This window comes from Limulus polyphemus, unplaced genomic scaffold (genome assembly GCF_000517525.1).
Source record: "Limulus polyphemus unplaced genomic scaffold, Limulus_polyphemus-2.1.2 Scaffold2617, whole genome shotgun sequence".
Lineage (NCBI taxonomy): Eukaryota > Metazoa > Arthropoda > Merostomata > Xiphosura > Limulidae > Limulus > Limulus polyphemus.
Window position 1 is genome coordinate 43,986 of NW_013668227.1, and position 24,617 is coordinate 68,602.

Sequence of the window (24,617 nt, forward strand, 5' to 3'; positions counted from 1 at the left end):
TTAAGAAAAGACTTGTGTCGCTAAAGTTTCGTGGGAACGAATTTACGGAAAATCAATTAACAACTGGAGACGTAACAATATCACGGATTAAAGATCTGACTTTCCCCGACTTTAAAATGAGTTTAACTCAAGAAAAGAGACTGAAAACAAAATTGTACAAATAAACAGTCTTTATTTTCAAACATAAATAAGGTTAAAATCAAATATGAAATTATTTAGTGAGCTCTGTTAAATTTGAAAGATCTTTATTAGGTCTCTCTCAACAGTATTAGTTTTAAGTTAAGCTAAAGGCAAAAACAAGTATTTAAATCTCTGTCTACAAAAACACAAAATCTGAAACTTAATAGGCTAATAGTCTATATCAAACCAAAGAGTTTAAAGTCTGCCTAAAACAAAGCATCTTATAAAAACTCATCCAGTCTGTCTAAGAATATTACTTAAACAAGGAACTGCCTAAAACAAAGAAAACCTCAATAATATATATACAACCATTCTCACCATTCAAAGTAAAATTTTAAATTTATCTAAAGCAGTTGAATTTATTTTTCAGTTTAATTTAAGTGTTCAAAGTTTTATTTCTTCTCATAAATAGAATAGTTGTTGTTTTCATAGTGCAAAGCTTTGCAATAGGTTATCCGCACTTCGTCTATTGCGGGAATCAATCCTTGGATTTTAGCATTAGAAGTGCATAAATTTACCGCTGATCTATCGGGAGACATAAATATTGTTACGTCTCTGGTCGTTTGTTAATTACTCGTAAAAATTCTTCCCGAGAAACTTCAGCGATACAAGTCTTTTCTTAAATAAAACTAGTTTATTCTTTCTCAATTCAACTTTTCAATACACTTAATTTCCACAGTCATATTAACTTCAACATACGCTATAATTCACAACGAACGATTCACGCACTTTATCGCACTTGACTCAGTTGTCCGCGTCTATCTCTGCCTGTCTGCAATTCAATTATTGCCGTCACTTTATTTACCGTCTTATATATATATGCGAAATAGTGGGCGTCTGGAGAACACTCGAGGCTTCACGAACGGACATGATCTTTCTAGAATATCATGACGTGTTACTAGAGGCACGTGACTTCCGCTGTCGTAACAATATAATAAGAATATTTTTAACAAAAAGAGAAGAAGAAAGAGTGAAGTAAAATACAAGGTAGATCACTGCGCCATCTATTCACGTGGTTGAAATGGCTCGTAAAAAGACGAGTAAAACTAAAAAAGTTTTAAATTGGAAACCTGTTACATTAGATTTAGATTTAGCTGGACAAGGTGAATTTGAGGGACTTGTTGGATTTGAAGAACTAGATTGTTACGAATTGGTTAAAGATTCTAAAGGAGGAGCTGTAATTGTTGGTAATGACAAGCACGCATCTGCTAAGCCTAAGGTAGAACTGTTATTATTAATACTAGTAGTACTTGTACAGTACGGTAAAGTCTTGTAACTTTGAACAGTTGAAACGTTGAATTCGAAGTCGTGTGATTAAAATTGAAAATTTTATAATTCACATCAATAAATTACTTACTAGTAATACTTTTAAAGTTATGGTTATAGTGCTATTTATCTTTTACAGTTACTTTTTATTTACATATTAAAAGTCAAAAATTAACATGGAAAGTTGAGGCATCATACTTGTTTGCAAACAGTAATATGTAGAGTTGGGGCCTTTCCTTTTCCTTTTTAAGTTTGTTATATTTATGTTATCTGTATTATGTATAGTAAATTAATATGATAAAACAGTTGTTACCATTGTAACAAATTTTGCTCATGCACTGAGTGATACAGCGTGACATAGAGTTTAACAGATTACACAGACTAACTCTAAGCATGGTTTAAATAGATGTTGCATCCCAGTGCTATATTATGTTGTAACCATATTGTGGGTACATTCAGGGCTGCTCTTGCCAACAGGCCTACAAAACACACGGCTTATGGCACTAAAATGTGCGGGTGCAAAAGCTCTCGGTTTTTAAAAGGAACATGTAACAAGATGTACTGGTTCCAATTACCAAGTGTTTGTTTAGTAGTGCAAAATGAAAAACATTCCATTGTTCGGATCGTTCTCTATAAGATCTGGATGAATATTTCTAAAAGCTATGGGATTTCATTAACATGGCGAGATATACCCACATTTGAGAATTTCAACAAACAACGTAAATAGTGTTGTCACCACATTAAATCTAATGCTGTCTGATTAAGCTTTGGGTTTTTATAGTACTTATTCCCTGTTGGGTTTCAAACGTTTTAAGGTAAAGCTGCAATAAAAGTTTTATATCAAATAATACAATGTTAGTTTAGCTTTGTTTGGCTAATTTAGGTAACTTTAGGAGTATATGGTTAATTCTGATTAATCCAAAATGTTATATTATTATAGCTGAAGTCTTTTCTTTCATATAAAAAATACTGATGATTTGATTACAAAGCTGAAAATGAAGTTAATTTTGCTAACACAATAATACTAAATTATTAGAAGATACTTTTTAGGTTTATCTTGATTCATCATCAAATGGTTTTTCAGATTTTCTAAGATTAAGTTATAATTATCAAAAGTTTTATTTTACACAATAAATTGATGTTATTCTAATTTTTATGTTGTTTGATTTTAAATTTATGCTACTTGGAGAATATCCAAAGTACTAGGTTTAACTTTGACGAAGGAAAAATTTACTCAATAAATAAAATGAGTTATGATTATTAGTTTTTCTTATTAGTTAAAAAGTGTTTCAGTAACTTCTTGATTATTTAATTTTTAGTGTATTTATTATTTAAACCATTTGAAGCTTTGTACTGTCAGTTATGGTTTGTGTTTTAGTGGAATTCTCCTGAAGAAACTGTAAAGCAAAATACTGAGTGTTCAGTTAAGGAAAAATAACAATTTTGGTGCTATAAGGTTGTTTATTTCTAGTGTTAAGCTGCTTAGTTATCCACACAACATTTAAGGTTCCAACATTGTTGTAAACCTGCTTATGGACATTTAAAATAATACTGAATTAATTGTTTCGATTAACACATCTGGAAAAGTGTGCATAGTATTTTTACAACAGGTGACTGATAAGTAAATACATCTTTCATTATTTCTAAACATTCAACAATGCACAAGCTTAACATGTAGCTTTGAGATATCCAGTGTCCAATATACTACTGTGCTTGTGTGTGTGATGTTAGACATTAGGCACTGTAGGCAATGCATTACTGTTTGCATGTTAACTTAGTTAACTTAAAATAATTGGACCATAAAAACTGATCTGTGATTTTTACGTGGTAATACATTGTAATACTTTTAGAGCTAGATAATTAACTTGATCAAGATATAATCGATTACATGCTTTCTAAAAACCTGCACTTTCAATTACATTTTTACACATTGTACCAAAAGACTAAGCGTTTGACAATTTTTATAGTAGTATATATTTATAATAAATCAGAATTGAGTTTTATAGTTCTTGTTAGTGGGTATCAGTAAATACATATTGTACTCGGCTTCTTATGTCATGTTTCAATATGAAATTTTGTTTGCCTGGTTTTATTTCTCTCACAATGATTTCTATTATATGCATGTAAGGCACAGTTTATGTTTGACAAATAATTTGTTTAAATAAGACTGTGTTGTATAATTCATGCTAATACTTATCCTCAGTGTTTAGAAATATTTATACACATAATGCTAATACTATTTTCGATACCTCACTACTAGAAAGGCTTGGTTTGGCCTGTTATTTTATTGGTGGTAGTGTCCAGGGTCACTGATCAGGAGTGGAATTCTCCGAAACTAGTCTGGCTCAAGACACACCTCCAATGAAAGAATAGACCATTCCAAGTTTTACTTGTTGTTAAACAACTCTATTCACTTATCCTCAGTATTTAAAAATATATATTCATATAAAGCTAATACCTGTCCTCATTGTTTAGAAATATTTATACACATAATGCTAATACCTATCATTAGTGTTTAGAAATATATATATACATAATGCTAGTACTTATCCTCAGTATTTAAAAATATTTATTCATATAAAGCTAATACCTGTCCTCATTGTTTAGAAATATTTATACACATAATGCTAATAAACATTTTACTAATACATATAAATTAAAAATTTCTAAGATATTTTGTTAGATTAAACTAATATTATAAATGATGTTATAAGAATGCAAAGAATAAATAAAATCCATTTCTTTAGTGAGTTTTGATATGATTCTTCTGTAGGTGAAGAAGAACGAAAAAAGAAATAAAAATGGCTCATTTAAAAAATTTGGTGTTAAGAGGATGTCAAGGGTATCGGAGAATAAACATCAAACAGATGCAGCAAACCACAAAGAAGTTAAAAAGAAAGGTCTGAAAAGGAAACTAGATGGCACTGTTGTAACTGAAACAAAGAAGAAAACAGAGACTTCAAATGAGAATAAAGGTGTTGAGTTAGTAAATCTTCAAGAAAGAGGTAATATGTTGGTCTTCTGTAGTTTTGGTTATTCTTGAGTATTATTTTCAAAACTGTGTTGTGGCAAGTTGCTAGGGGTGTCACAAGAGTTTCACCAAATGAAGAATAATTAAGAACATAAAAAGACTTTAAAAATATATTGCATGTGGCAGCAGGGGTATCACGCAAACCAAGGTTTGTGGGTTAGAGTGTCATCATTGAAAAAAGTTTGGAAATCACTGTTCTAGATCATGTCTAGGGCAAAATTAATATAATATCAGTTAATTAAGTTTAAAATGTTTGTATTTACTGAACAAATTAGCAAATTGTACATTTAATATGGTAAGTTTTATATCTTGAATGTTTGTTATTAAATTGAACTGAAAAAAAATCAAATGTTTATCTTAGTCATTTTAGGACTGACCATAAAACCTTTTTATGGTATGTTTCATAATAAAATTTTAGAGAAAATGTAAATTTCAAAAGAAATGTTGTGTAAAAGCACTAGTAATAACATGGTGTTCTACAGTGAAAACAATATTATCTTACAAGTTGGCCTTATTATTCCAAATTAGTAATAACATGATGTTCTGTAATAGCACTCTGAAAAATACAGTTTCTTTTTCAGATATGTCAGCTTGGACAAACCTGTTTGTTCCAAATTCAGTACTAAAAGCTTTGGGAGCAATGAATTTTACCTCTCCTACCCCTATTCAAGTTCTGAGTCTTCCACCAGCAATAAGAGATCGTAGAGATATCATTGGTGCAGCAGAAACTGTAAGCTACAATTGATATTGTTAGCAAAAGAATAGTTGTGTATAATTTAAAATAAATTTTAGTCACTGGTTATACCAGGTTCTTGTCTATAATTTCAAATTTATTGGTTTCCACTAGGATTTGATGTTATTGACAACTTTTTTCTCATAAAAAGGTTAGTTGTTAAATGTTTTGATTTTTCTAATAATAACCAGAACTAAACTGAGAGCTTAACACTTGAGGCAGCTACATATCCTTTAGTTTGTATGAATAAAATGTCTTTTCTATAGGGTAGTGGAAAAACACTAGCATTTGGAATTCCAATTGTTCATCGAATTTTGGAAGAGAAAGACTACATAAAAAGGAACCAAACAGAGGTTAGTTTTGAGGCATCTTTTGAATATCTCTTGTCATCTGGGAAGATTGTTTTCCTGGATTTTTTTATAGTAAGTAAATACCAGATATTTTCATCGTCATAAAAATTCTCTTATATGTGCATGTTATTTAAAAAAAAAAAACCTAGGTTAGGTCTTTGCTGATACATACTATTGGTTATGCTGAAAAGTGTATGAAATTAATAATTATTAAAGTGTTAGTTTGTTTAAGATAGTTTGAAATTATTTCTGTTATATGAATAGTGTTGATAAAATTGCTTGATTTTCTAGTTGAAAGAAGATAATAATATTGGCCACTATAAAAACAAAGGTTTCGTTTAAATTCTTTCTATTACAAATGGAAATAAGAATTTTTGTAAGTTAGGACTTTTGCAGGATATTTGTGTGTTTCAGTTATGTCTGAATAAAATATTCTTTCTGTAATTGAAGAATATTTTATCTTAAAATGATGAATGTGGTATAGGGAAAAGATAGTGATTCATACATAGTTGGAAATGGTGTCATTTTCTCAATATTAAAAAATTTACTTTTGACATTGGAAACTTATTTTGAAATGAAATTGAACATCTCAGTGGAGTTTAATATTCTAGAGTGAAAGGGGTGGTAATTATTTAATATAGTTTATTGGAATTAATCCTACTTGTGTCTCGGAGCACTTTTCAAGTTTTGAGAGCACTCCTGCTTATCAAATTTTGGAATTTAAGTAAAAGTAATGATTCTAACTCTACCTTAACAATTTTTAACTCAAAAATATTTTAGAATTGATCATTTTTTCAGTATGCAACATTTACTTAGTGTAATGCACAAGGAGAAATGAACAAAGTTTCAAATTTCTACCCAGCTATGAGGAAACATACATGTATTGTTTTGTTTTTTTTTTTAGAATTTTTCTGCTCATCACTAAGTATAAGTTTATATTTGTTAAGATATCATCACTTGAAAATATAAATAATTATTCTTTTCTTGAGATTTTTCTTCTCTTTCAGTGGTTTTATTACTACTGCTCTTTGCTGCCACCCTTTTGTGGTATCACATTACATAGTATGAACAATTACTGATGAAGCTTAGCTCTGAAAGTAAAAAGACCCAACAGTTAAATATCATCAGGTAGAGCAGAGTATAACCTATGTATGTCAATGTAGAGCAAATTTTAATGGCTTGTAGCTTTTTGGGAAATTGATTAACTGGAACTCCTCTAGGGGTGAACAAAGTAATGTAATGGAAAGTTTAGAAGACTTGGTAACAAATCATAGATCTGGGAATTTTTTGTAGTTGCTCTAGATGTATATGAATTTTTTTAAAGCATAAACTAGATACTATTATATTCGTAAGTTTGTACAAAGTTTTATGTAATTTGGTTAAGTGTTTTCATTGTAAAAAAAAAAAAAATGAGATATCAGTGATAGCCCTTTGGTCCAGTAAGGGTTAATGTAGAGTTAAGAAATTTTACATGACCTCCAATATGCTCAAAACTTAAACATTTAATTTTCAACCAATCTTATTTGGGTATATGATAAAACTTGTAAATTTATTGACTTCTTATTGAAATAAACTTGTGTACTGAAATTTGTATTAACATGAACAAAATTTTTTATTTCTGTTTTGTGTCTTTTAAATATAGTATTGTTATATTTGTTGTGGATATAGAACAACAAAGATCTTCCTGCTTGTCCTTTAAGGGCCCTAGTGCTGACTCCTACTCGAGAACTCGCTATCCAAGTAAAGAAACATCTTGAAGCCATCATGAGATTCACTGACCTAAAGGTATGCTCATAGCTAAAACAGGGAGTTGTTAAGTTTTCTTTTGTACAACCACTGAAATTATGATGATCATTAGTGAGAAAGTTTGTTTAATCTACCTGACACTGCTTCTTAACAGAATTGTATGCATTCAACAGAAAACCTACTTAATTTGTAAATCAGATTATGCTGGTGGTAGAGCTTCATTAACCCTATCTCGACGGGTCACATGGCAAAGGCCGTGTCATCGCGTTTGTTGACTTGCATTCAAAATTTTATTGAACTACTGTTTTATGAATATATGTCAGTAAGTTTAGTATCAAATTGTAGATTATAATTCAAATGTTAATATTATACTTTAATTAATTTCTTAGTTTAAAAGTAAATATTTAAAAAAACAAAGCTAAACATTGATGAAACTTTGTGAAATAAAATCAATCAAATTATGTATAAAAATCTTAATGCACATTGCAGTAATTTCTATAATCAATAGGTAACAGTAGTAGTTGGTGGAATGGCTCCTCAGAAGCAGCAACGCTTGCTCAAAAAATGCCCTGAAATAGTTGTTGCGACACCTGGCCGGCTGTGGGAACTTATTGAAGAGGTGTGTGTGTGTGTGTTATATATGAAAGATTGTCTGGACATCAGAAAAATTAAAAGCATATAATTCTTTTATAATATATAATAATAATGTGGTTGAATTATGGCTTTTTTTCTTTTCTGTGTGTGTTTATAGTATTTAATAATTACATGGTTGAATTATGGCTCCTTTTTTTCTGTGTGTTTATAGTATTTAATAATTAAATGTTTGAATTATGTCTACTTTTTTTCTGTGTGTTTATAGTACTTTAATGATTACATGGTTGAATTATGGCTCCTTTTTTTCTGTGTGTTTATAGTACTTAATGATTATATGGTTGAATTATGGCTCCTTTTTTCTGTGTGTTTATAGTACTTAATGATTATATGGTTGAATTATGGCTTCTTTTTCTGAGAGTATTGGTATTTTATTTATTTAACTTTATGTTAGTCTTCTAGGGTCTTCACGGACCCCAAATATTTTGTAAAAATTATTTAATTTCTTCCCCTATTCAAACAAATTAGATTTTAAACTTATTTGTTTGTTTTTTCAGGTATGTTTCCTTTTTCACATTGCAACGTTTGCTCTTTTTCCTTTTTTTTGCAGGGTGAACCACATCTGAACCAAGTATCAAATATCAAATATCTTGTCATTGATGAAGCTGATAGAATGGTGGAGAAAGGACATTTTTTAGAGCTAAAACAATTGTTACAACTTATCAATAGGCGAGTTTTACGTACATTATGTGATATCATATAGTTTTGATCCTAACATAATTAAAGGTAGTTTAACACTTCTTGTATATCCTCTAAAGGTACATATTTATAGAACTAAAACACAGATAACCACTTTGTACCTATTCTATTCTAGGGATGAAGAAATGCGAAAGAAGCGTCAGACGTTTGTATTCTCTGCCACTCTTACAATGATTCATGACCTGCCACAGAGGTTATTACTCAATAAGAGAAAGTACAAACTCACACAGAAGGAAAAATTGGGTAAGCTGTGATAAAAAGAGTGCTAATTAATAATGAAGTAAAAGTATTGGAGAAGCTAAGTATGCAAAGAAACTTGATGTCTACAAGAAAGAGTTAAGGTTGATGGGACTAACAAATTACAGTTAAAACAAAAGTCAAATTCTGTTTTGATTAGCATCTGCACTTTACACAAATTTAATAGGAACTAAAATAATTATACTGAAAGCCAAAATTATAAATTTCCATAACAACTGAACCACATTGTTCCTCAGTACATAATGATGTTGATGTTTCCATAACAACTGAACCACATTGTTCTTCTGTACATAAAATGTTGATGTTTCCATAACAACTGAACCACATTGTTCCTCAGTACATAAAATGTTAATGTTTCCATAACAACTGAACCACATTGTTCCTCAGTACATAAAATGTTGATGTTTCCATAACAACTGAACCACATTGTTCCTCAGTACATAAAATGTTAATGTTTCCATAACAACTGAACCACATTGTTCCTCAGTACATAAAATGTTGATGTTTCCATAACAACTGAACCACATTGTTCTTCTATACATAAAATTTTGATGTTTCCATAACAGCGTTCTTCTGTACATAAAATGTCAATGAAGAGAATGCATGGAAGTGTCAAAAATACTTTCTTAGTCTTTGTGCTAATATTTTGTTCTAAGAGGTGTTGCTTATTTCTAAAGTATGTTGTACTAAACAAAGAAATATGTCTCATTTGGTCTTGTTTTCCCAACAATATGAATATATCTTTAATGCGAAAAAATTTCTTGATTCTTGTATATATTTTGTATACAATGTAAGATGACTGTAATACTTGCACCTATCTTTATGTAGAGTTGCTGATGTCAGAGTTGGGCACAAGAGATAAACCTAAGATCATTGATTTATCTCGAAGAGTTGGAACAGTAGAGACGCTAACGGAAGCTTGCATCAACTGTAGCTTGAAAGAAAAGGTTAGTTACAATTAGTCATCACTCTAATATGAAGGACAAAGCAGGTCATTGTTAGTTAAGAAATGAATTTTGGAGAACATAAGTTACTTTGTAGTATGTCAACCTTAAATGCCACTATTAGTAATATTTTGTTTGTTAACTTGTTATTGTGATATGGAGAATGAGGATTACTAGTTAACTTGATATTGTGATCTGGAGAATGAGGATTACCATTTAACTTGTTATTGTAGTCTAGAGAAGGAGGATTACTAGTTAACTTGTTATTGTGGTCTAGAGAAGGAGGATTACTAGTTAACTTGTTATTGTGGTCTGGAGAATGAGGATTACTAGTTAACTTGTTATTGTAGTCTAGAGAATGGAGGATTACCAGTTAACTTGTTATTGTGGTCTGGAGAATGAGGATTACCAGTTAACTTGTTATTGTGGTCTGGAGAATGAGGATTACCAGTTAACTTGTTATTGTGGTCTGGAGAATGAGAATTACTAGTTAACTTGTTATTGTGGTCTGGAGAATGAGAATTACTAGTTAACTTGTTATTGTGGTATGGAGAATGAGAATTACTAGTTAACTTGTTATTGTGGTATGGAGAATATGGATTACTAGTTAACTTGTTATTGTGGTCTGGAAAATGAGAATTACTAGTTAAGTTGTTATTGTGGTCTGGAGAAGGAGGATTACTAGTTAACCTGTTACTGTAATCTGGAGAATGAGGATTACTTGTTAGTGTGGTGTGTAGAGTAAGCAGGGATAGAAATAATAAAATAAATTATTTTCACTCTCAGGAAAATTACATTCCCTTATACAAAGTTGCATTTCTTCATGAATCGTTTTTTATTTAATCCGTGAATATGTTAACTTTCATTGGTCATAACTAAAGGAATACGGATGAACCATGCTCTCCTGATCAGGAAGGCCAACTAAAAACATGAAATTCCTCGGGTTTGTAATATTTCAATTTCTGTTGAGGTTTAATTCAAGGTAACCTAGCTGGATACATTCTATCCCAAGGAAAAAATAACTACACTCTTGAATGATAGAAAATTATGTTGTAATATTCTTCCAAACATTAAAAAAATATATCTAAATTAAAGTTTATTAAATAAGGAAATTTTATATATTTAATTTCATACATAATTTGTTTTTAAGTGACAAATTTTAACTTTGGGTTGATTTCACTCTGAACAAACACATCAATGTTTGTGAATTTCCAGAATTTTTCCTTATCATAATACAGTATCACAATCCCCTAGGAAGAAAGTTGAGATAGTATTGACCAAAACAGTGCTAATTTGACCTCATAACCTAAATACAAATGTAGATTTATCATGTTTAGCTAACTGCTGTTTCTCAACTTTGGTTGTCATAGTATGATGTAAATGCCTATATTTTATGTTTGAAAAGCCATAGTTGATTAATCTAAACACGTCATAAAAGCTCTTTTATCTAATTTAGCAAAGACTTTTGTAGAGATCAGAAAATAATAAAGAAGAAATGTTTGTGGACAACTTAACTCACAATTATAGTCTTGATTTTTCTTTAAGAAAAGCATGCTTGATCATTTTATATTTCATTTAAACTATTGCAGTGGAAGAAGGTGTGGTAAGCTTAGGTAGGTTAATTTTGCAGTTGATTGTATCAAGTTTTGTTTCAGCGAGAATTTACATTAGTCTTTATTGGCATATTAACTGCTTGAATGGGCAAGAATATCAATAAAAGGAAATGTACTAAAATATATATAAATGAATATTTAATGGGTTAAAACTTTATACTTTTGTTAAATGAAAACTTCATATTAACAATCAGAAAAAAAACTTGCTTATAAATTTGGTACTGCAGAAAACACTATTTGTATTGTACACGGTGGAAGTGCATGCAGTATTTTTTAGTGAAAATAAAGATAAAATTTACAGTTTTATAGAATAAAAACTTTATTAATAAGCTTTACAACAATATAGGAAGACAAAAATCCTTAATTAAAGTATACAACATAGTGAAATCTTTTTAACTTTTCTAAGATGCAAATTCATATAAGCATCACATGTCAAAATAAAACATTTTATTTTGGAGAAGCTACAAAATCTGTAGAAAGTTCATCTCAAAGTATCCATTAGTTTGTTTCAGAATTGTAATGAAACAAACAAATGAATCAATGCATCCTAGTGATTAAGAGTTAATAGCTCTTAGTTTAAGCTAGAGAGTGAGCATTATTAAAATAAGTTAGGTATGTTCTAAACACAAAATATTTGAATATAGATTTGTTTCTTTCATAACAAAATAATCTTTATTATTTTCTTCACACATTTCTTCTGCTTTTAGGTCGACAAATAACCCGTGTTTTATATTTCTTAAAAATACAGGACTTGTATTTGTACTACTTCCTGCTGACATACCCTGGAAGAACACTTGTGTTCTGTAACAGTATCGACTGTGTTCGACGTCTGAAGAATGTGTTAGATCTTTTAGCATGTTCACCATTACCACTCCATGCATCGATGCACCAACGGCAACGACTTAAGAACTTGGACAAATTTACTACCAGTGAGCGAGGTCTGTTGTTGGCCACAGACGTAGCAGCAAGAGGACTAGACATTCCTGGAGTTGAACATGTTGTTCACTACCAGGTGCCACGCACGGCAGAGGTACGCCATTCTAAAAATTAAACATGGCAGTTAGTACTTGTTTTGTAATGTTATTGTTCTATTTAGTGTTAGTTTGATACTCATTGAAAAATGTTAAAGAATTATGACTTCTAATTTTACTTCCATAATTTATTTTTGATAATAAAACAAAAGTACATATGTTATTTTATTGAATAACTTATACTGCATCTTTGGAGGGTAACTGTAAAACAAATAGATTTTCTCCATTGTAAATTGTTTTTATTATGACAATGTTTTTAGATACTTGTTTCTAAAGGAATGTTTTAAATATTATGAATTTTGTGTATTTAGATCTATGTTCATCGTAGTGGACGTACAGCAAGAGCTCAGAGAGAGGGCCTGAGTCTGATGTTAGTAGAGCCACAGGAAGTAACTTTTTACCGTAAACTATGTAAAACCTTGAACAGGGGTAAGTATAACTGTTGTTATCAGCTGAACTTAAACTGGTAGAAAGTTAATTTCCAAAAGATACAAGATCTTATGTTTTGATGAAAAATTTGTTTTCATCTTCTTATACTGGATATTTCTTATCAGTTGTTGTTTCATGAATGTTTGAAAACACAAGAAAGTAGTACATTTAATGTGGGATTTCTTTATGCTTCTAAAATGTAGTTTATACTGAAGAGGCAGAGAGCACTTAACTTGTGTATCAAGTTAAATTAGCTGTTAGTCTAATGTTGCATCATAAGAGGTTAATTAAAAATGAAGTTTAGGGTTCAGTTTGTTATTCTATTATTTTCAAATCTACTAAAGTATATGTTGATAGTTTATTACATATCATCTTCCAAGATCTAAACATTAGTGAACCAAATAAGTTTTAAGTAGAAAATTTAGATAGAAACATATTAGATCTGAATTCTCTAGTTCTTCTTCATTACTTCTATCCAACAGTAAATGTTTTTTAAATGAGAAGAATGTAAAGGGAAAGTAACAACCGACAGTGTTCTGATAAGATACATTGTAATGTTGGTGGTCATATTTAATATCTTTGACAGATTGTTTCTCTCTTTTGTGTATTTTTATCATTCTGTATTGATTGTATTTTATCTTTGAGAAAATAAAACACAGTTATATAAATAACAGATTTATGAGAGTTAAGCTGAGGTTAATTATTTTTTTTCCAGATGAGGACCTTCCATTATTTCCTGTTGACCGTGCAGTCCTTATTATGGTCAGAGAGAGGGTAAACTTAGCTAAACAGCTTGATGTGTTGGAGCATAGACATCGACAACGCTTAGCTCAAAATAATTGGATTAAGAAGGTTGCAGGTGAAATGGATCTAGATGTGGGGGATAAAGAAGATAACTTGTATCCTTGTTATAAACTAGAGTTTGTAGTTATTGGGGGCTTTTGTTATTAAGAAATGTTGTACATTAATGTGCTATTGAAGACAACTTGTATCCTTGTTATAAAGTGTAAACTCTAGTTCACTAGTTTGTAGTTATTGGAGGCTTTTGTTACGAAGAAATGTTGTACATTAATTTGCTACTGGAGGCTTTTGTTGTATTGTGCTAATAAGAAGGAAGCTGACAAACCCCCAAAATAGTTAAGATACATGAAAAATTATTTCAGACAGCAGATATTTTCTTGCAGTCTTGTTATGGGTTTTGAATCAGAAAATAACATTGTCTTAAAACCTGTGGAAGATTTAAAAAAAAACCTTTTACAGTCTGATGTGATTCTTTTGAGATAGATTTGGGCCATTATTTAACATAATGTTTTTAACCTAGTATAGGCCTCCAGGGACAAAGGTATTTAATTGACCATGCCATCTTTATAAAAAGCTAAATATTTTTTCTAAATGTAAATATAGAAATAATAAAATTAAAAGATGTCTGTTTTTTAGTGTTTGATATGGACTTACATTTAATAGATGTGTGTGTGTGACAGATATTTACGTTTAGTAGATGTGTGTGTGTGACAGATATTTTTCTGATTGTGTTTCTTAACCATATCAAGCTTACATGACATGCAAGACCCCACTGAACAAAGCGGGAATATAAAACAGATAAAAGTCATGAAGAAGTCTCTGCTGACTATGCTTAACCAGCCAGTAGTTCGTCGAGGCACAGGTGGAAGCTATCCAACCAAGTCTGGAAAACTGACCTTACCTTATGTTCAGAGTAAGAACATATAGTGATTTACTAATATTTAATGGCAAAATTTTTTTACAGAATTTTTTTCATTACACTTTAAATATGCATTAAAAGTTTATTGTTGAATTGAACTTATAATTATGTTGCTTCAAAATTTTGATTCTTAATGTTAGATATCTAAGTAACTCATGCTCAGCCAAAGTGCTAACTATATCATTAATTATTAATAATGGACTTGCTCTAATATTGTTCCAATACATACATATTTACTTTAACATATAAAAGTTAATTTATTGTGGATGAGCATCCAAAGGCACAGGTAATTTGATAATATTTATCCAACAGGTCAGAAGAAAGCTGTAACAGTTGTCCAGGGTGATGTCGCTGAAAATAAACGGTTCAAGCCAATGGGTAGAAGGAAAAAATTGTATAAAAAAAATACTTGTAAAGGTCACCATTAAAGTTATTTTTAACCTTCACTCTTAGTGTTTAGAATTTTATAAAAAACAAAAGGTTTTATTCAAAATGTTAGACAAAGTGAAAATATGACAGGTCTGGAAAATAGAACAGTGAAAATAGGAACTAAAATAACATTCTGGAAAACAGTAAAATGAATTAAATGCAAAGAAATGCTTTGTTTTGTTCTGCCAACATATCAACTATATCAGTAAAATATGGCATTATTACACCCAAACTTAACTTTTGTAGCAGTTGTACCACTACAATCTAAACTAATTCTTATGTACAAATGCTTCACGGGTATCTAAAGAATACAAACAGTTTGATTAAAAAACATTTATATATATTAGTTGATTGTCATAATACTGCTTTCTCCATGTGCTTAAAACTGAAAACCTGCAAAGAAATTTGCATTTTTGTATCAATGTGGAATAGTGGAATCTCTATGTAAATAAGCATACCCATGTAGAGTAGTGTATATTTTTATATTAATAAGTGTATCCATATAGAACAGTGGAATCTCTTTATGATAATAAATGTATCCATATAGAATAGTGGAATCTCTATGTAAATAAGCATATCCATATAGAATAATGGAATCTCTTTATGTAAATAAGCATATCCATGTAGAGTAGTGTATATTTTTATATTAATAAATGTATCCATATAGAATAGTGGAATCTCTTTATGTAAATAAACATATCCATATAGAATAGCAGAATATCTTTATGTAAATAAGCATACCCATGTAGAGTAGTATATATTTTTACATTAATAAGTGTATCCATATAGAATATTGGAATCACTAAGCTATTAGTTACTTACTTAGGCCCATTGTTCCTGTTGGGCATAGGCCATCAACAACACTCTTCCAGTGTGTCCAACAGTGGGCTATCTTCTGCAGTCTTCTTTGTGTCTGTCTCAAGGTTATTCCTCTGTAGATTCTAGGTCAGGGATTGTCTGTTGACGTTCGAGATGGGCTTTCATAGAGTGTAGAAAATGCAGCCACACTTTCTCCTGAAGATTTATTTCTCTGCAGGGTTTTGATTGGCTGTTACTGACTAGTAAATCTGAAGAATCCATGTTACTAAGTGTAGCTGTGTAGAACTGTGTGATCTTTGTTATTAATATGTGAATTTCAGTTTTAAAAAAGTAACAAAGGAGCAAATGTAATCTGTTGTTTGACAAAACAGTATATGAATTTGTAGAATTAATCGGGTAGATTCCATGCAAGAACAGTGACAGAGAAGAATTTTTGTGAACTTCTGCAGCCGAAGTTTTTCAGCTGACTTATTTCTATATTTTCTGTAACTAACAATGTCTTTGGAGTCTTGAGTTTTTAGCGAGAGTTTGATTGTTTTTACTCGAGGTTGTAATTTAACCTTTAAATAATGTTAAACATATAAATGACAGCTAAATTAGATGTGTACTCACATGTTCTAGATTGTTCCAGAGTAGAACTATATCAATAGTCTTATCTTCCATGCTTAAAAATATCTCTTTTAAATGAGTACTATAAAATGTGTGTTAGGTTATTTACAGAGTTTATTTCTAATATATTTCGTTAAAGTGAAAAAAAAATCACGCAAATTACAATCTTCTAATTGTAGATTTCATTATCTGCTAATAAAAGGAATCATTACTGAAACTTTTTTGAATTAATTTAATACACATAAAGTATATAAGATACAGTTAAATGTATGTACTATGTATATCAAAAACTTATGAAGTGTAGGTGGTAGTCTGAAGGACTTCATTTCTCATGAATCAAAAATCAGTTTAGAAATTTAAAACCAGAAACGTTATCATATTTTTGATTTGAAACTAAACACACACACTTTTTTTTGTGAATCTAACAGATATAAAAATAACTCCATAAAAGTACATCTGTTCTCTGTATTTCACTATTCTAGCACTTGACCAAAAGACATTAAAATTTGGTTGTGTCATCTCTTTCGAAAGCCTCATTCTGGTATGCAATAATACCATTTTCAACATTTGAAACAGTCTTTCCACTAGATTTCCAAATTTTCCAAGAGATGTAATTGGTTGGATTACTAGGACCCCAGTCTTCTCGTGGCTGGAAAGCTTTTTTCAATCTCTGAAACCCAATATAAAAAACTCGGTAATTGTTTGAAAATGCTTATTTCATATATTACATGGTAACCTCTAGGAATTAAAATTAATTATCTAAAACTTAATGATATTTTACTTTAATACATAAGAAACCTGTGTATTTAAATATGTGTATATTTCATCCCATATTTTTGTGTTAAGCTTATACATTGAGCCCATTAATTTGGTTAAAAAGGTTACTTAATTAATTGTTTTTTGTTTTAATATTGTTTGTAGCATTCCCAAAATACAATGTAATAACTGAATAAAAGAAACATGGAAGATAATTAATATGTAGGACCATCATAAACTAAGCATCACAATTTACAATATAACTTTTCAAGGTTACAAACAAAAGTAAGATATTTTTCATGTAGGACCATCAGATTACTGATAACCAGAAACTACACTTCACAATTTACCATACAACTTATAGTTAACCTGCAATTAATTTACCAAAAGATCAGGGAGAAAACAAAGATAGCTTCGTGTAAGCAGCTGAATTTTTGAACTTTTTTTATTTTCATGTATTTGAGTAAGGAAAATTTAGAATTTTGTACGAGACTTGTTCTTACCTGTGGACCTTTCGTATTGTAGACTATGCGTATAATCCATATGGGGATCTGGAAGATGGCAACAGCTGCCAGAACCCACCCTATCGCCGTACCCCAAGGTGGAATTGTACTACTTTCTTCATTGTTCTTTTCAATGGCCAACATCACATTTCCATAAATAAATATCACCTACAAGACACAGAGATAAATATTAAAAAAAAACGTGGATATCATGTCACCGTTATGATGGAGATAACGAGGGTGAATGTTAATAGCATCATTTCACATTTTTTTAAAATTATTCCTAATTGGTCTTAGTTTCACTTAAGAAAACGATAAATGAAGTTTGTGAGTAAATCCTTAACGATTTTTACACACTTACACTTTCTCAAATTAAAGTTACGGTTTCATGCCAACGAAGCATTAGAAACCAATAGGTCCAAAATGCAGTATGATAAAAAAAATCATGTTATTTTCAGATTTTTTCTATTTACAGTATCGTGTATATACATGATAAGGGGATCATTTCTCGGAAAGTCCCATCTCACTGTGTTAAGTTATAATAACGAAGTTCTATGTATATACATTCCTTTCTTTGAAGAGTAGTAAATGTTCATTACATAATAGCAATACATGTCAAATGTAATGTTCTGGGATATGCAATTTTAAGCTTATAATACGTTTTACATGAACATAAAGCTAAAATATATATTAGATACAAATTAATTCGCAGTAAAAACAACATATTATATAGCAAGAGGGAGTGCTTACAATTAGTATCACAGGTGCTGTGATTACCCACGTGATTTTCCAGTACAATCCTACTGCGGCATTCAGCATGAAATGAATGTCGTTACAGAAGTTTCTCCAACCTGTGGAAGCGTATATAACCAGTTTATGTATATAATAAGTTTAAAAGTGCAAAATTGACTAGTTAAACTTTTAAAAAAACTTTTAATTTACTATTTTCTAAACATTAAATTAACCTTTTAAATTTAAAAATTGTCAATTATACTTTAATATTTAGCTTTACTTCTAATTTTTTAATTTGAATATAGACCACATAACATTGTAGGATGAAAAAGGATTCGTTCATTTATTTTAAATTATTTTGTTAGATAATTCATGGAAACCAGAAGTATATAAACTTACCATATATCCACATCAGTCCCGTTGTTTCTACAATACAGTAAAGAAAGGCAGCCGTTCCAACACCATAATTGTCAAGTAGAGTCATTATATAAAGGCCGGCCTGACGGAAATATAAACACGTATCAAGCAGAAAACATTTTTAAAGCCTAACAAAACCACTTTGATATATTTTGTGTTTAAATTACCACAACGAATTCTGCTGTATAAGTAAATTTGTATTATAAAACTGTGTTGTATAAGCATTGCAGATCTCAGACACAGTTAACAACACACTTAGATTGTAATCAATTATATTTGTCACATTTTAAACATTACAGTCTTTGTAATTTTCCTAGAGAATGGGTGTATGATAATATTTCAGCCACACTATGTCCACCATATATGCACACACACACACACACATATATACATCTTTAAACTCTTCTGTTTTTTCTCTTATTTATTGTTTTGTTCTTTCGTGACTTCAAAGGTCATTATTCGGGATATACTTTCACAGATAATCTATATTTAAAAACGTTCAAGGACCATTTTTCAACTAAACTTAAATAACCCGAATTAACTACATATTTTGAGGTTTGTGAGGTATAATTGGAGTTTGACTGAAATGCATTCCGTAATTGGTATTAAGTAATAATGCTGATCATCAGTAGTGCATAATCCAGGATATAGTGGATAAGACTTTGGTTAGAGTATAAGCAGATAAAGTTATTCAACTCCATTTCCTGCTACAGTTTTCAGTGCCTTTGGTAGCTCTGGTTACCGTGATGTTATTGTATGTGTTGAACGTGACCCCTAGATATTTCAGTGTTTCTCCCAGAGGGAAAGCAGTGATCACAAAGGATGGTGATAGTTTGTCCTCATCAGTATATCTGTTGTTGAGTGTACATAAAATGGCTGTAGCAGGATTGGTGATCAGACCTGTTTCATTACACCATTTCTTCTAAGGGATGATTACATCTTCCTTTTGATTTCAACTTTGCTAGAGCTTATACTGTACACCAGGATGCTGTCAGCACACACTATCTGATTGGACTGTCAAGATGGACTAGATCCATGGTGTAAATGTTGAAGAGGACTGGCGATCCTTGAGGCAGACCAATATTAATACTAATAGTGATTCAGTCTGATTAATAGTTTCTGTGCTTCTTGATACATTTCTGGTAGTTTGTGCAGCTATTGCCCATCTTATGCTTGTTACAAAGATGACTATTCTGAGCATTTTTAAACAAGAATGGGCAGTTGGATTCTATGTTAGGTATATCCAATATTTAAGGCTACTGCCAGGTGTTCTGATCAGCAGATACAAATTCAGCAGCGTTGAACAAAGTATCTCTTACACTCTGATATCCACCTAATTATGATGCTAGTACTGGTTCAATTTGTTAGGTAAACATTCTAACTTCGGCCTTCTCTGTGATATGTTGTAAGACGATGATTTAATGACCTTTAAGACGAGAGTGATCAGGGAGACAGTGGAGACAATTCGAAAGACCTCCACAGACAACCTAATGCCTTGAAAGGTGTAATTTAGCCAATTATGAAGAACTCTATCTATGTGTGGTGCACCATCAATTTGTGGCTACATAGTACTCACCATGGCAAGGGGTATGTTATCCAGAAATTACAATACTGTTATTTTCATAATTGCACGTTCTGGGTATGTGGACTGGTATCCAACCAATAGTGAGCATTTTGATGTTAACAACCCCATCACGACTAAAATTTTGTCCAGGTGAAGTTAATGGGGAACTGTGGATCTGCCTATATTCATACCAAAAACTCAATGCAGATATCATAATGCCTTTAATCACCTTCATGGAAACTTTGATGGAGGTGAATATGAAATGACTAAAATCTGTTTCTGTTGAGTACCCTAACCCACTATGACGAGTAGTATCGTGGGCACTATTATGTAAGTCTTGTGTGATAAATGCCAATATTACAGTTTTATTGTCTGTATTGGTTGCTGTTCTTAGTCTGTGTGCACAGCGTCTATAAGTAAATGGACCTTTATTATGCAGTCACTGACATACACCTCCTATCATCTGATGTGAAGAATGGCGTTCATTTGGAAAAGATTTGACATACAACATAGCAGCAGCCTGGTTATCATGGTGACATAGCATACAGTAGAACAAGGTTAAACTGCTAGATATTGGACCATTAGTTAGATGATTTGGGAGCAACTGTAGCACAATGTTTGTGTGTGTTACTTTACGTAGGAGACTTTTATTTTACTAGTTTTAACATTTTGGACCCTTCAAAGGTGCAATGACCTGCTTATGCAAAAATCTAACCTTTCACCCCAAACTTACTGTAGTTGAATTTCGATCTTTTATTGCACAGCTCCATGTGCATGGTATGGTTACATTTATGTTTATATCAGTAGTTTTTGAGTAGCGATGTTGACGATTTTTGGTTTAAAATGTTTCATTGATTATTGTCCACACCTATGCCAATAACAATTTGGTGATGCATTTCAATAACATTTCGAAGGACATGACCTTAAATAATTCCAATAATATGATCATAAAGTAGGCCCAACACCTCATTCTATACCACTAACAATTATTTTCTGTACCTCTTCATTTCTGAATTATTTGCCTGTGATGGACTTCTGAAACACCCTGTATATATTTCACTCAAACATTAGGCCTATTTGTGGTTGAATTTTATCACATGACAATTTATTGTAGTCATTTGTTCCTAACATTAAGGAAGATATAACAGGAAGTAGGTACTAATTCATAATATTATATTTTACAAAGTCGTTTTCTCTTTTATAATAGTTATTCTATGTCTAGTAATAAATTGTTATAATCAATTCATGTTGTTTGAGTAATTTTTAACTTTGTTTTTGTGTAATATCTGATACTATTACATCTGACTCGCTTTTTTGTAAGTGACTTCAAGGACTAAACTCATAATTTTTTAAATAAGTGTACAATTAAACTTTACATCTGTTGTGAGTGGCAATCCACAAAGGCAAAACAGGCTACACACGCACAAAGCCACAATACTTTTCTTCTTCTGGAGGACGGGATACTGATCTTTGATAGATGTCAAAATAGTTTCGACTTGAGCGATCTGCAACAGAAAACGAATAACAATGAACAAAATTAAAGGTAGTAAAGATATTAAAGGTTAAAAATAGAGTTACGTATAGAAAATACACAAATTATACATCTTACTATAATGGACGTGTCGTGTATTAATGTATGTCACCGAAATAATAAATACAATGTGGCGCCATGTATTGAATAAAAAAATTTCACACTTTGGGTATTCAAGACTCAGACAATTAGAAAAACAACTGTGGTATGTGCAACAACCATTTCTTTATAATTGAACACAATTTTAAATAAAAGTACTCTCCTCACAACAAGAACACGACTTTCACTAGGATTGTACCTTCATTGATGTAATTTGTAAATATAGTACTAAAAAAATGGAGTTACTAAAAAACGTATTTTTAATAAAGAGTACCACTTTTTATATATAAAACCATTACAGGTTATATCAGCACAATCCTAACACTTTTCCCGTGCAGTACTTTCCAGAAAATATCTTTTTTTCACATTTTTCAATGAAGTACGAATACTACGCTTAGTAATTACTAGGACAAACAGTAGGGCAGCGTGTCTGCTAGTTTATATAAAGTTTCTTTGCGATGGTTTGTTGAATTTCACGCAAAGTTACACGAAGGCTGTCTGCGTTATCAGCCGTCCTTAATTTTGAAGTGATATACTGGAGAGAAAGCAACTAGTCAACACCACCCACCGCCAACTCTTTGGCTACTTTTTCAGACTGAAGAGCGGGATTGAACGTTCACTCTTGTAACGCACTCAACTCAAAGTACTGAGCGTGGTTTTGTTTTTGTGATAACGGGACGCGAATATTACTGACACATTCCGGCCACATTTTTATGATAGCTACGACATAAAAAACTTTGGAGGCACAATGTTAACACCATTAATATCATCAATAGGAGTTTTGATAATTTTCTGGCATTAACAACACAGTTATACTGTTTCGTCCAGTTCTCATATCTTACCGTCGACAACATAATCTATTCAATCGAAACTTTAAATTACTGAAGACATGAAATACAAAGTTTATTGACACTACTGTCGTTCTGGCAGGCTGTGATAACTAATCAATGTATACAAATTAATGAGACTTCGATTTTTTCTTGTTACTTTTGATTTTTGTTTTCCTACAACGAAGGAAAACATTTTACAGCTTTGATCAAAAGCCACTTAACAAGTCACGTAGCATCCTGAGTGGCAAAACGCTAGTTAGTCAAGGAAGAAGTTGAAATTTTTAAAACTGGCAATCTGCGACAATCTGTGTTGAAATTTGTTAAAATATCTCGCTTCCTTATTAAACAGCAGTGCTTCTCAATTGGGTAAATGGTTCCCCCTGGTGTTAATGAGTGTTATCAATTATACAACAAATTCAAGAGCTAAAAAATAAGTCAGTAGTTATTATTATTCATTCTAGTTGTAGTTTGATGTATATTTAAGACATAACAAGAATATTGCATTTTAATTTAGTACTTTTTTGCCTTTTTTTCGAACTGGAGTGAGTGAGTTGTTGTGAAAAACTTATAGTGGTGAATGACATTGAAAAAGGTTGAGAAACAGTGGACTAGAAGTTCAGTACGGGTTTCCTAGGGTGCTTTGAGACGAGAGTGTGAATGAGCGTTGAGTAGTTTTGGCATAAACACAGACTGCAGTACAATAAATACAAAACAATACAATACCCGTCTTACCGAACTTCCTAAGCCTAATGTCAGTAACATAACGAAGAAGAGGACAGACCACAGCTGAGGTACAACTTTTATCTTCCCCAAAGCTTCCGGGTAGGCTATAAACGCTAGGCCCATACCTGAAAATGTGAAATCAAGTGAATGAAAAGGAATTTATTCTACCCGAGTTTTTTATAACGAAATTGCGAATATATATTTTTCATTAATTGATATATCTTTTTATTTCATATAGGTAGGAAGTTAATTTAGTCATTTAGGCACGGTTAATAAAATTGTACTAGCAAGTTATTCGTCGTAACAAACATTGCTACACGACCATTAAAACAGATAGTAACAAAAGAATAAACATGTGAAGCTGTAATTTGAATATTGTTTGTCTGTTTGTTTTGAATTTAGCGCAAAGCTATACGAGGGCTATCTGCGCTAGCCATCCCTAATTTAGTAGTAATAGACTAGAGGGAAGGCAGCTAGTCATCACCACCTACCGCCAAATCTTGAGCTTCTCTTTTACCAAAAAATGGTGCGATTGACCGTCACATTATAACGCCCCCACGGCTGAAAGGTGGGACAGGGATTCGAACCCGCAGACTGCGAGACGACCGCCCTAACCAACTGGCCATGCCAGGCCAATTTCAATGTACACTATCCTACCAAAAGTCACGGGACACGGGTAGTTATGAATGAAACGTCTTTATTCCAAGAAATTACTAGCATGTTGTCCCGCCTTTGGCTTCTATGAGTCGTGGAAGACTGTCTACTAATTTCTGGTAGGAAGTTGATGGTATTATGCTCCACTCCTCCTTTAAAGCATTAGTAGGCTCCACTAAACTGAAGAGGGCCGTCTTGGCCTTGCCCTAATTCTGCGTTCCAGTTCATCCCAGAGATGTTCTATTGGGTTGAAGTAGGGGCTTTGTGCTGGCCACTGCAATGTTCCAATGCCATTCTCTT

General features: G+C 31.5%; 2 protein-coding genes across 3 annotated transcripts in view; one reads left to right on the forward strand and one right to left on the reverse strand.

Annotated features, from left to right (window-relative positions):
* Positions 1-1,144: 1,144 nt before the first annotated feature.
* Positions 1,145-15,097, forward strand: LOC106467442 (ATP-dependent RNA helicase DDX24-like). The gene is made up of 14 exons (XM_013927792.2): positions 1,145-1,399; positions 4,220-4,451; positions 5,059-5,207; positions 5,477-5,563; positions 7,229-7,345; positions 7,815-7,925; positions 8,508-8,626; positions 8,772-8,899; positions 9,743-9,861; positions 12,220-12,501; positions 12,814-12,931; positions 13,647-13,830; positions 14,482-14,645; positions 14,964-15,097. Exons 1-14 carry the CDS (start codon positions 1,202-1,204, stop codon positions 15,077-15,079), a joined length of 2,124 nt encoding a protein of 707 aa, XP_013783246.1. The 5' UTR covers positions 1,145-1,201; the 3' UTR covers positions 15,080-15,097.
* A 1,629-nt stretch (positions 15,098-16,726) lies between these two features.
* Positions 16,727-24,617, reverse strand: part of LOC106467440 (sodium-dependent nutrient amino acid transporter 1-like) — a 26,665-nt gene continuing 18,774 nt past the window's right edge. For both annotated transcript variants that reach the window (XM_022395629.1, XM_022395631.1), the window contains exons 4-9: positions 23,673-23,788; positions 21,857-21,985; positions 18,899-18,998; positions 18,518-18,618; positions 17,768-17,935; positions 16,727-17,178 (exon numbers count right to left, since the gene is read on the reverse strand). In XM_022395629.1, the coding sequence (XP_022251337.1) occupies positions 17,008-17,178; positions 17,768-17,935; positions 18,518-18,618; positions 18,899-18,998; positions 21,857-21,985; positions 23,673-23,788 (785 nt within the window). In that variant the 3' untranslated portion in view covers positions 16,727-17,007. The remainder of the gene's footprint in view (positions 17,179-17,767; positions 17,936-18,517; positions 18,619-18,898; positions 18,999-21,856; positions 21,986-23,672; positions 23,789-24,617) is intronic.

Coding starts and splice junctions, on each gene's coding strand:
- LOC106467442 (XM_013927792.2), top strand. CDS start 1,202: ATGGCTCGTAAAAAGACGAGTAAAACTAAAAAAGTTTTAAATTGGAAA. Junction 1,400..4,219: donor ACGCATCTGCTAAGCCTAAG/GTAGAACTGTTA, acceptor ATTCTTCTGTAG/GTGAAGAAGAACGAAAAAAG. Junction 4,452..5,058: donor AGTAAATCTTCAAGAAAGAG/GTAATATGTTGG, acceptor TTTCTTTTTCAG/ATATGTCAGCTTGGACAAAC.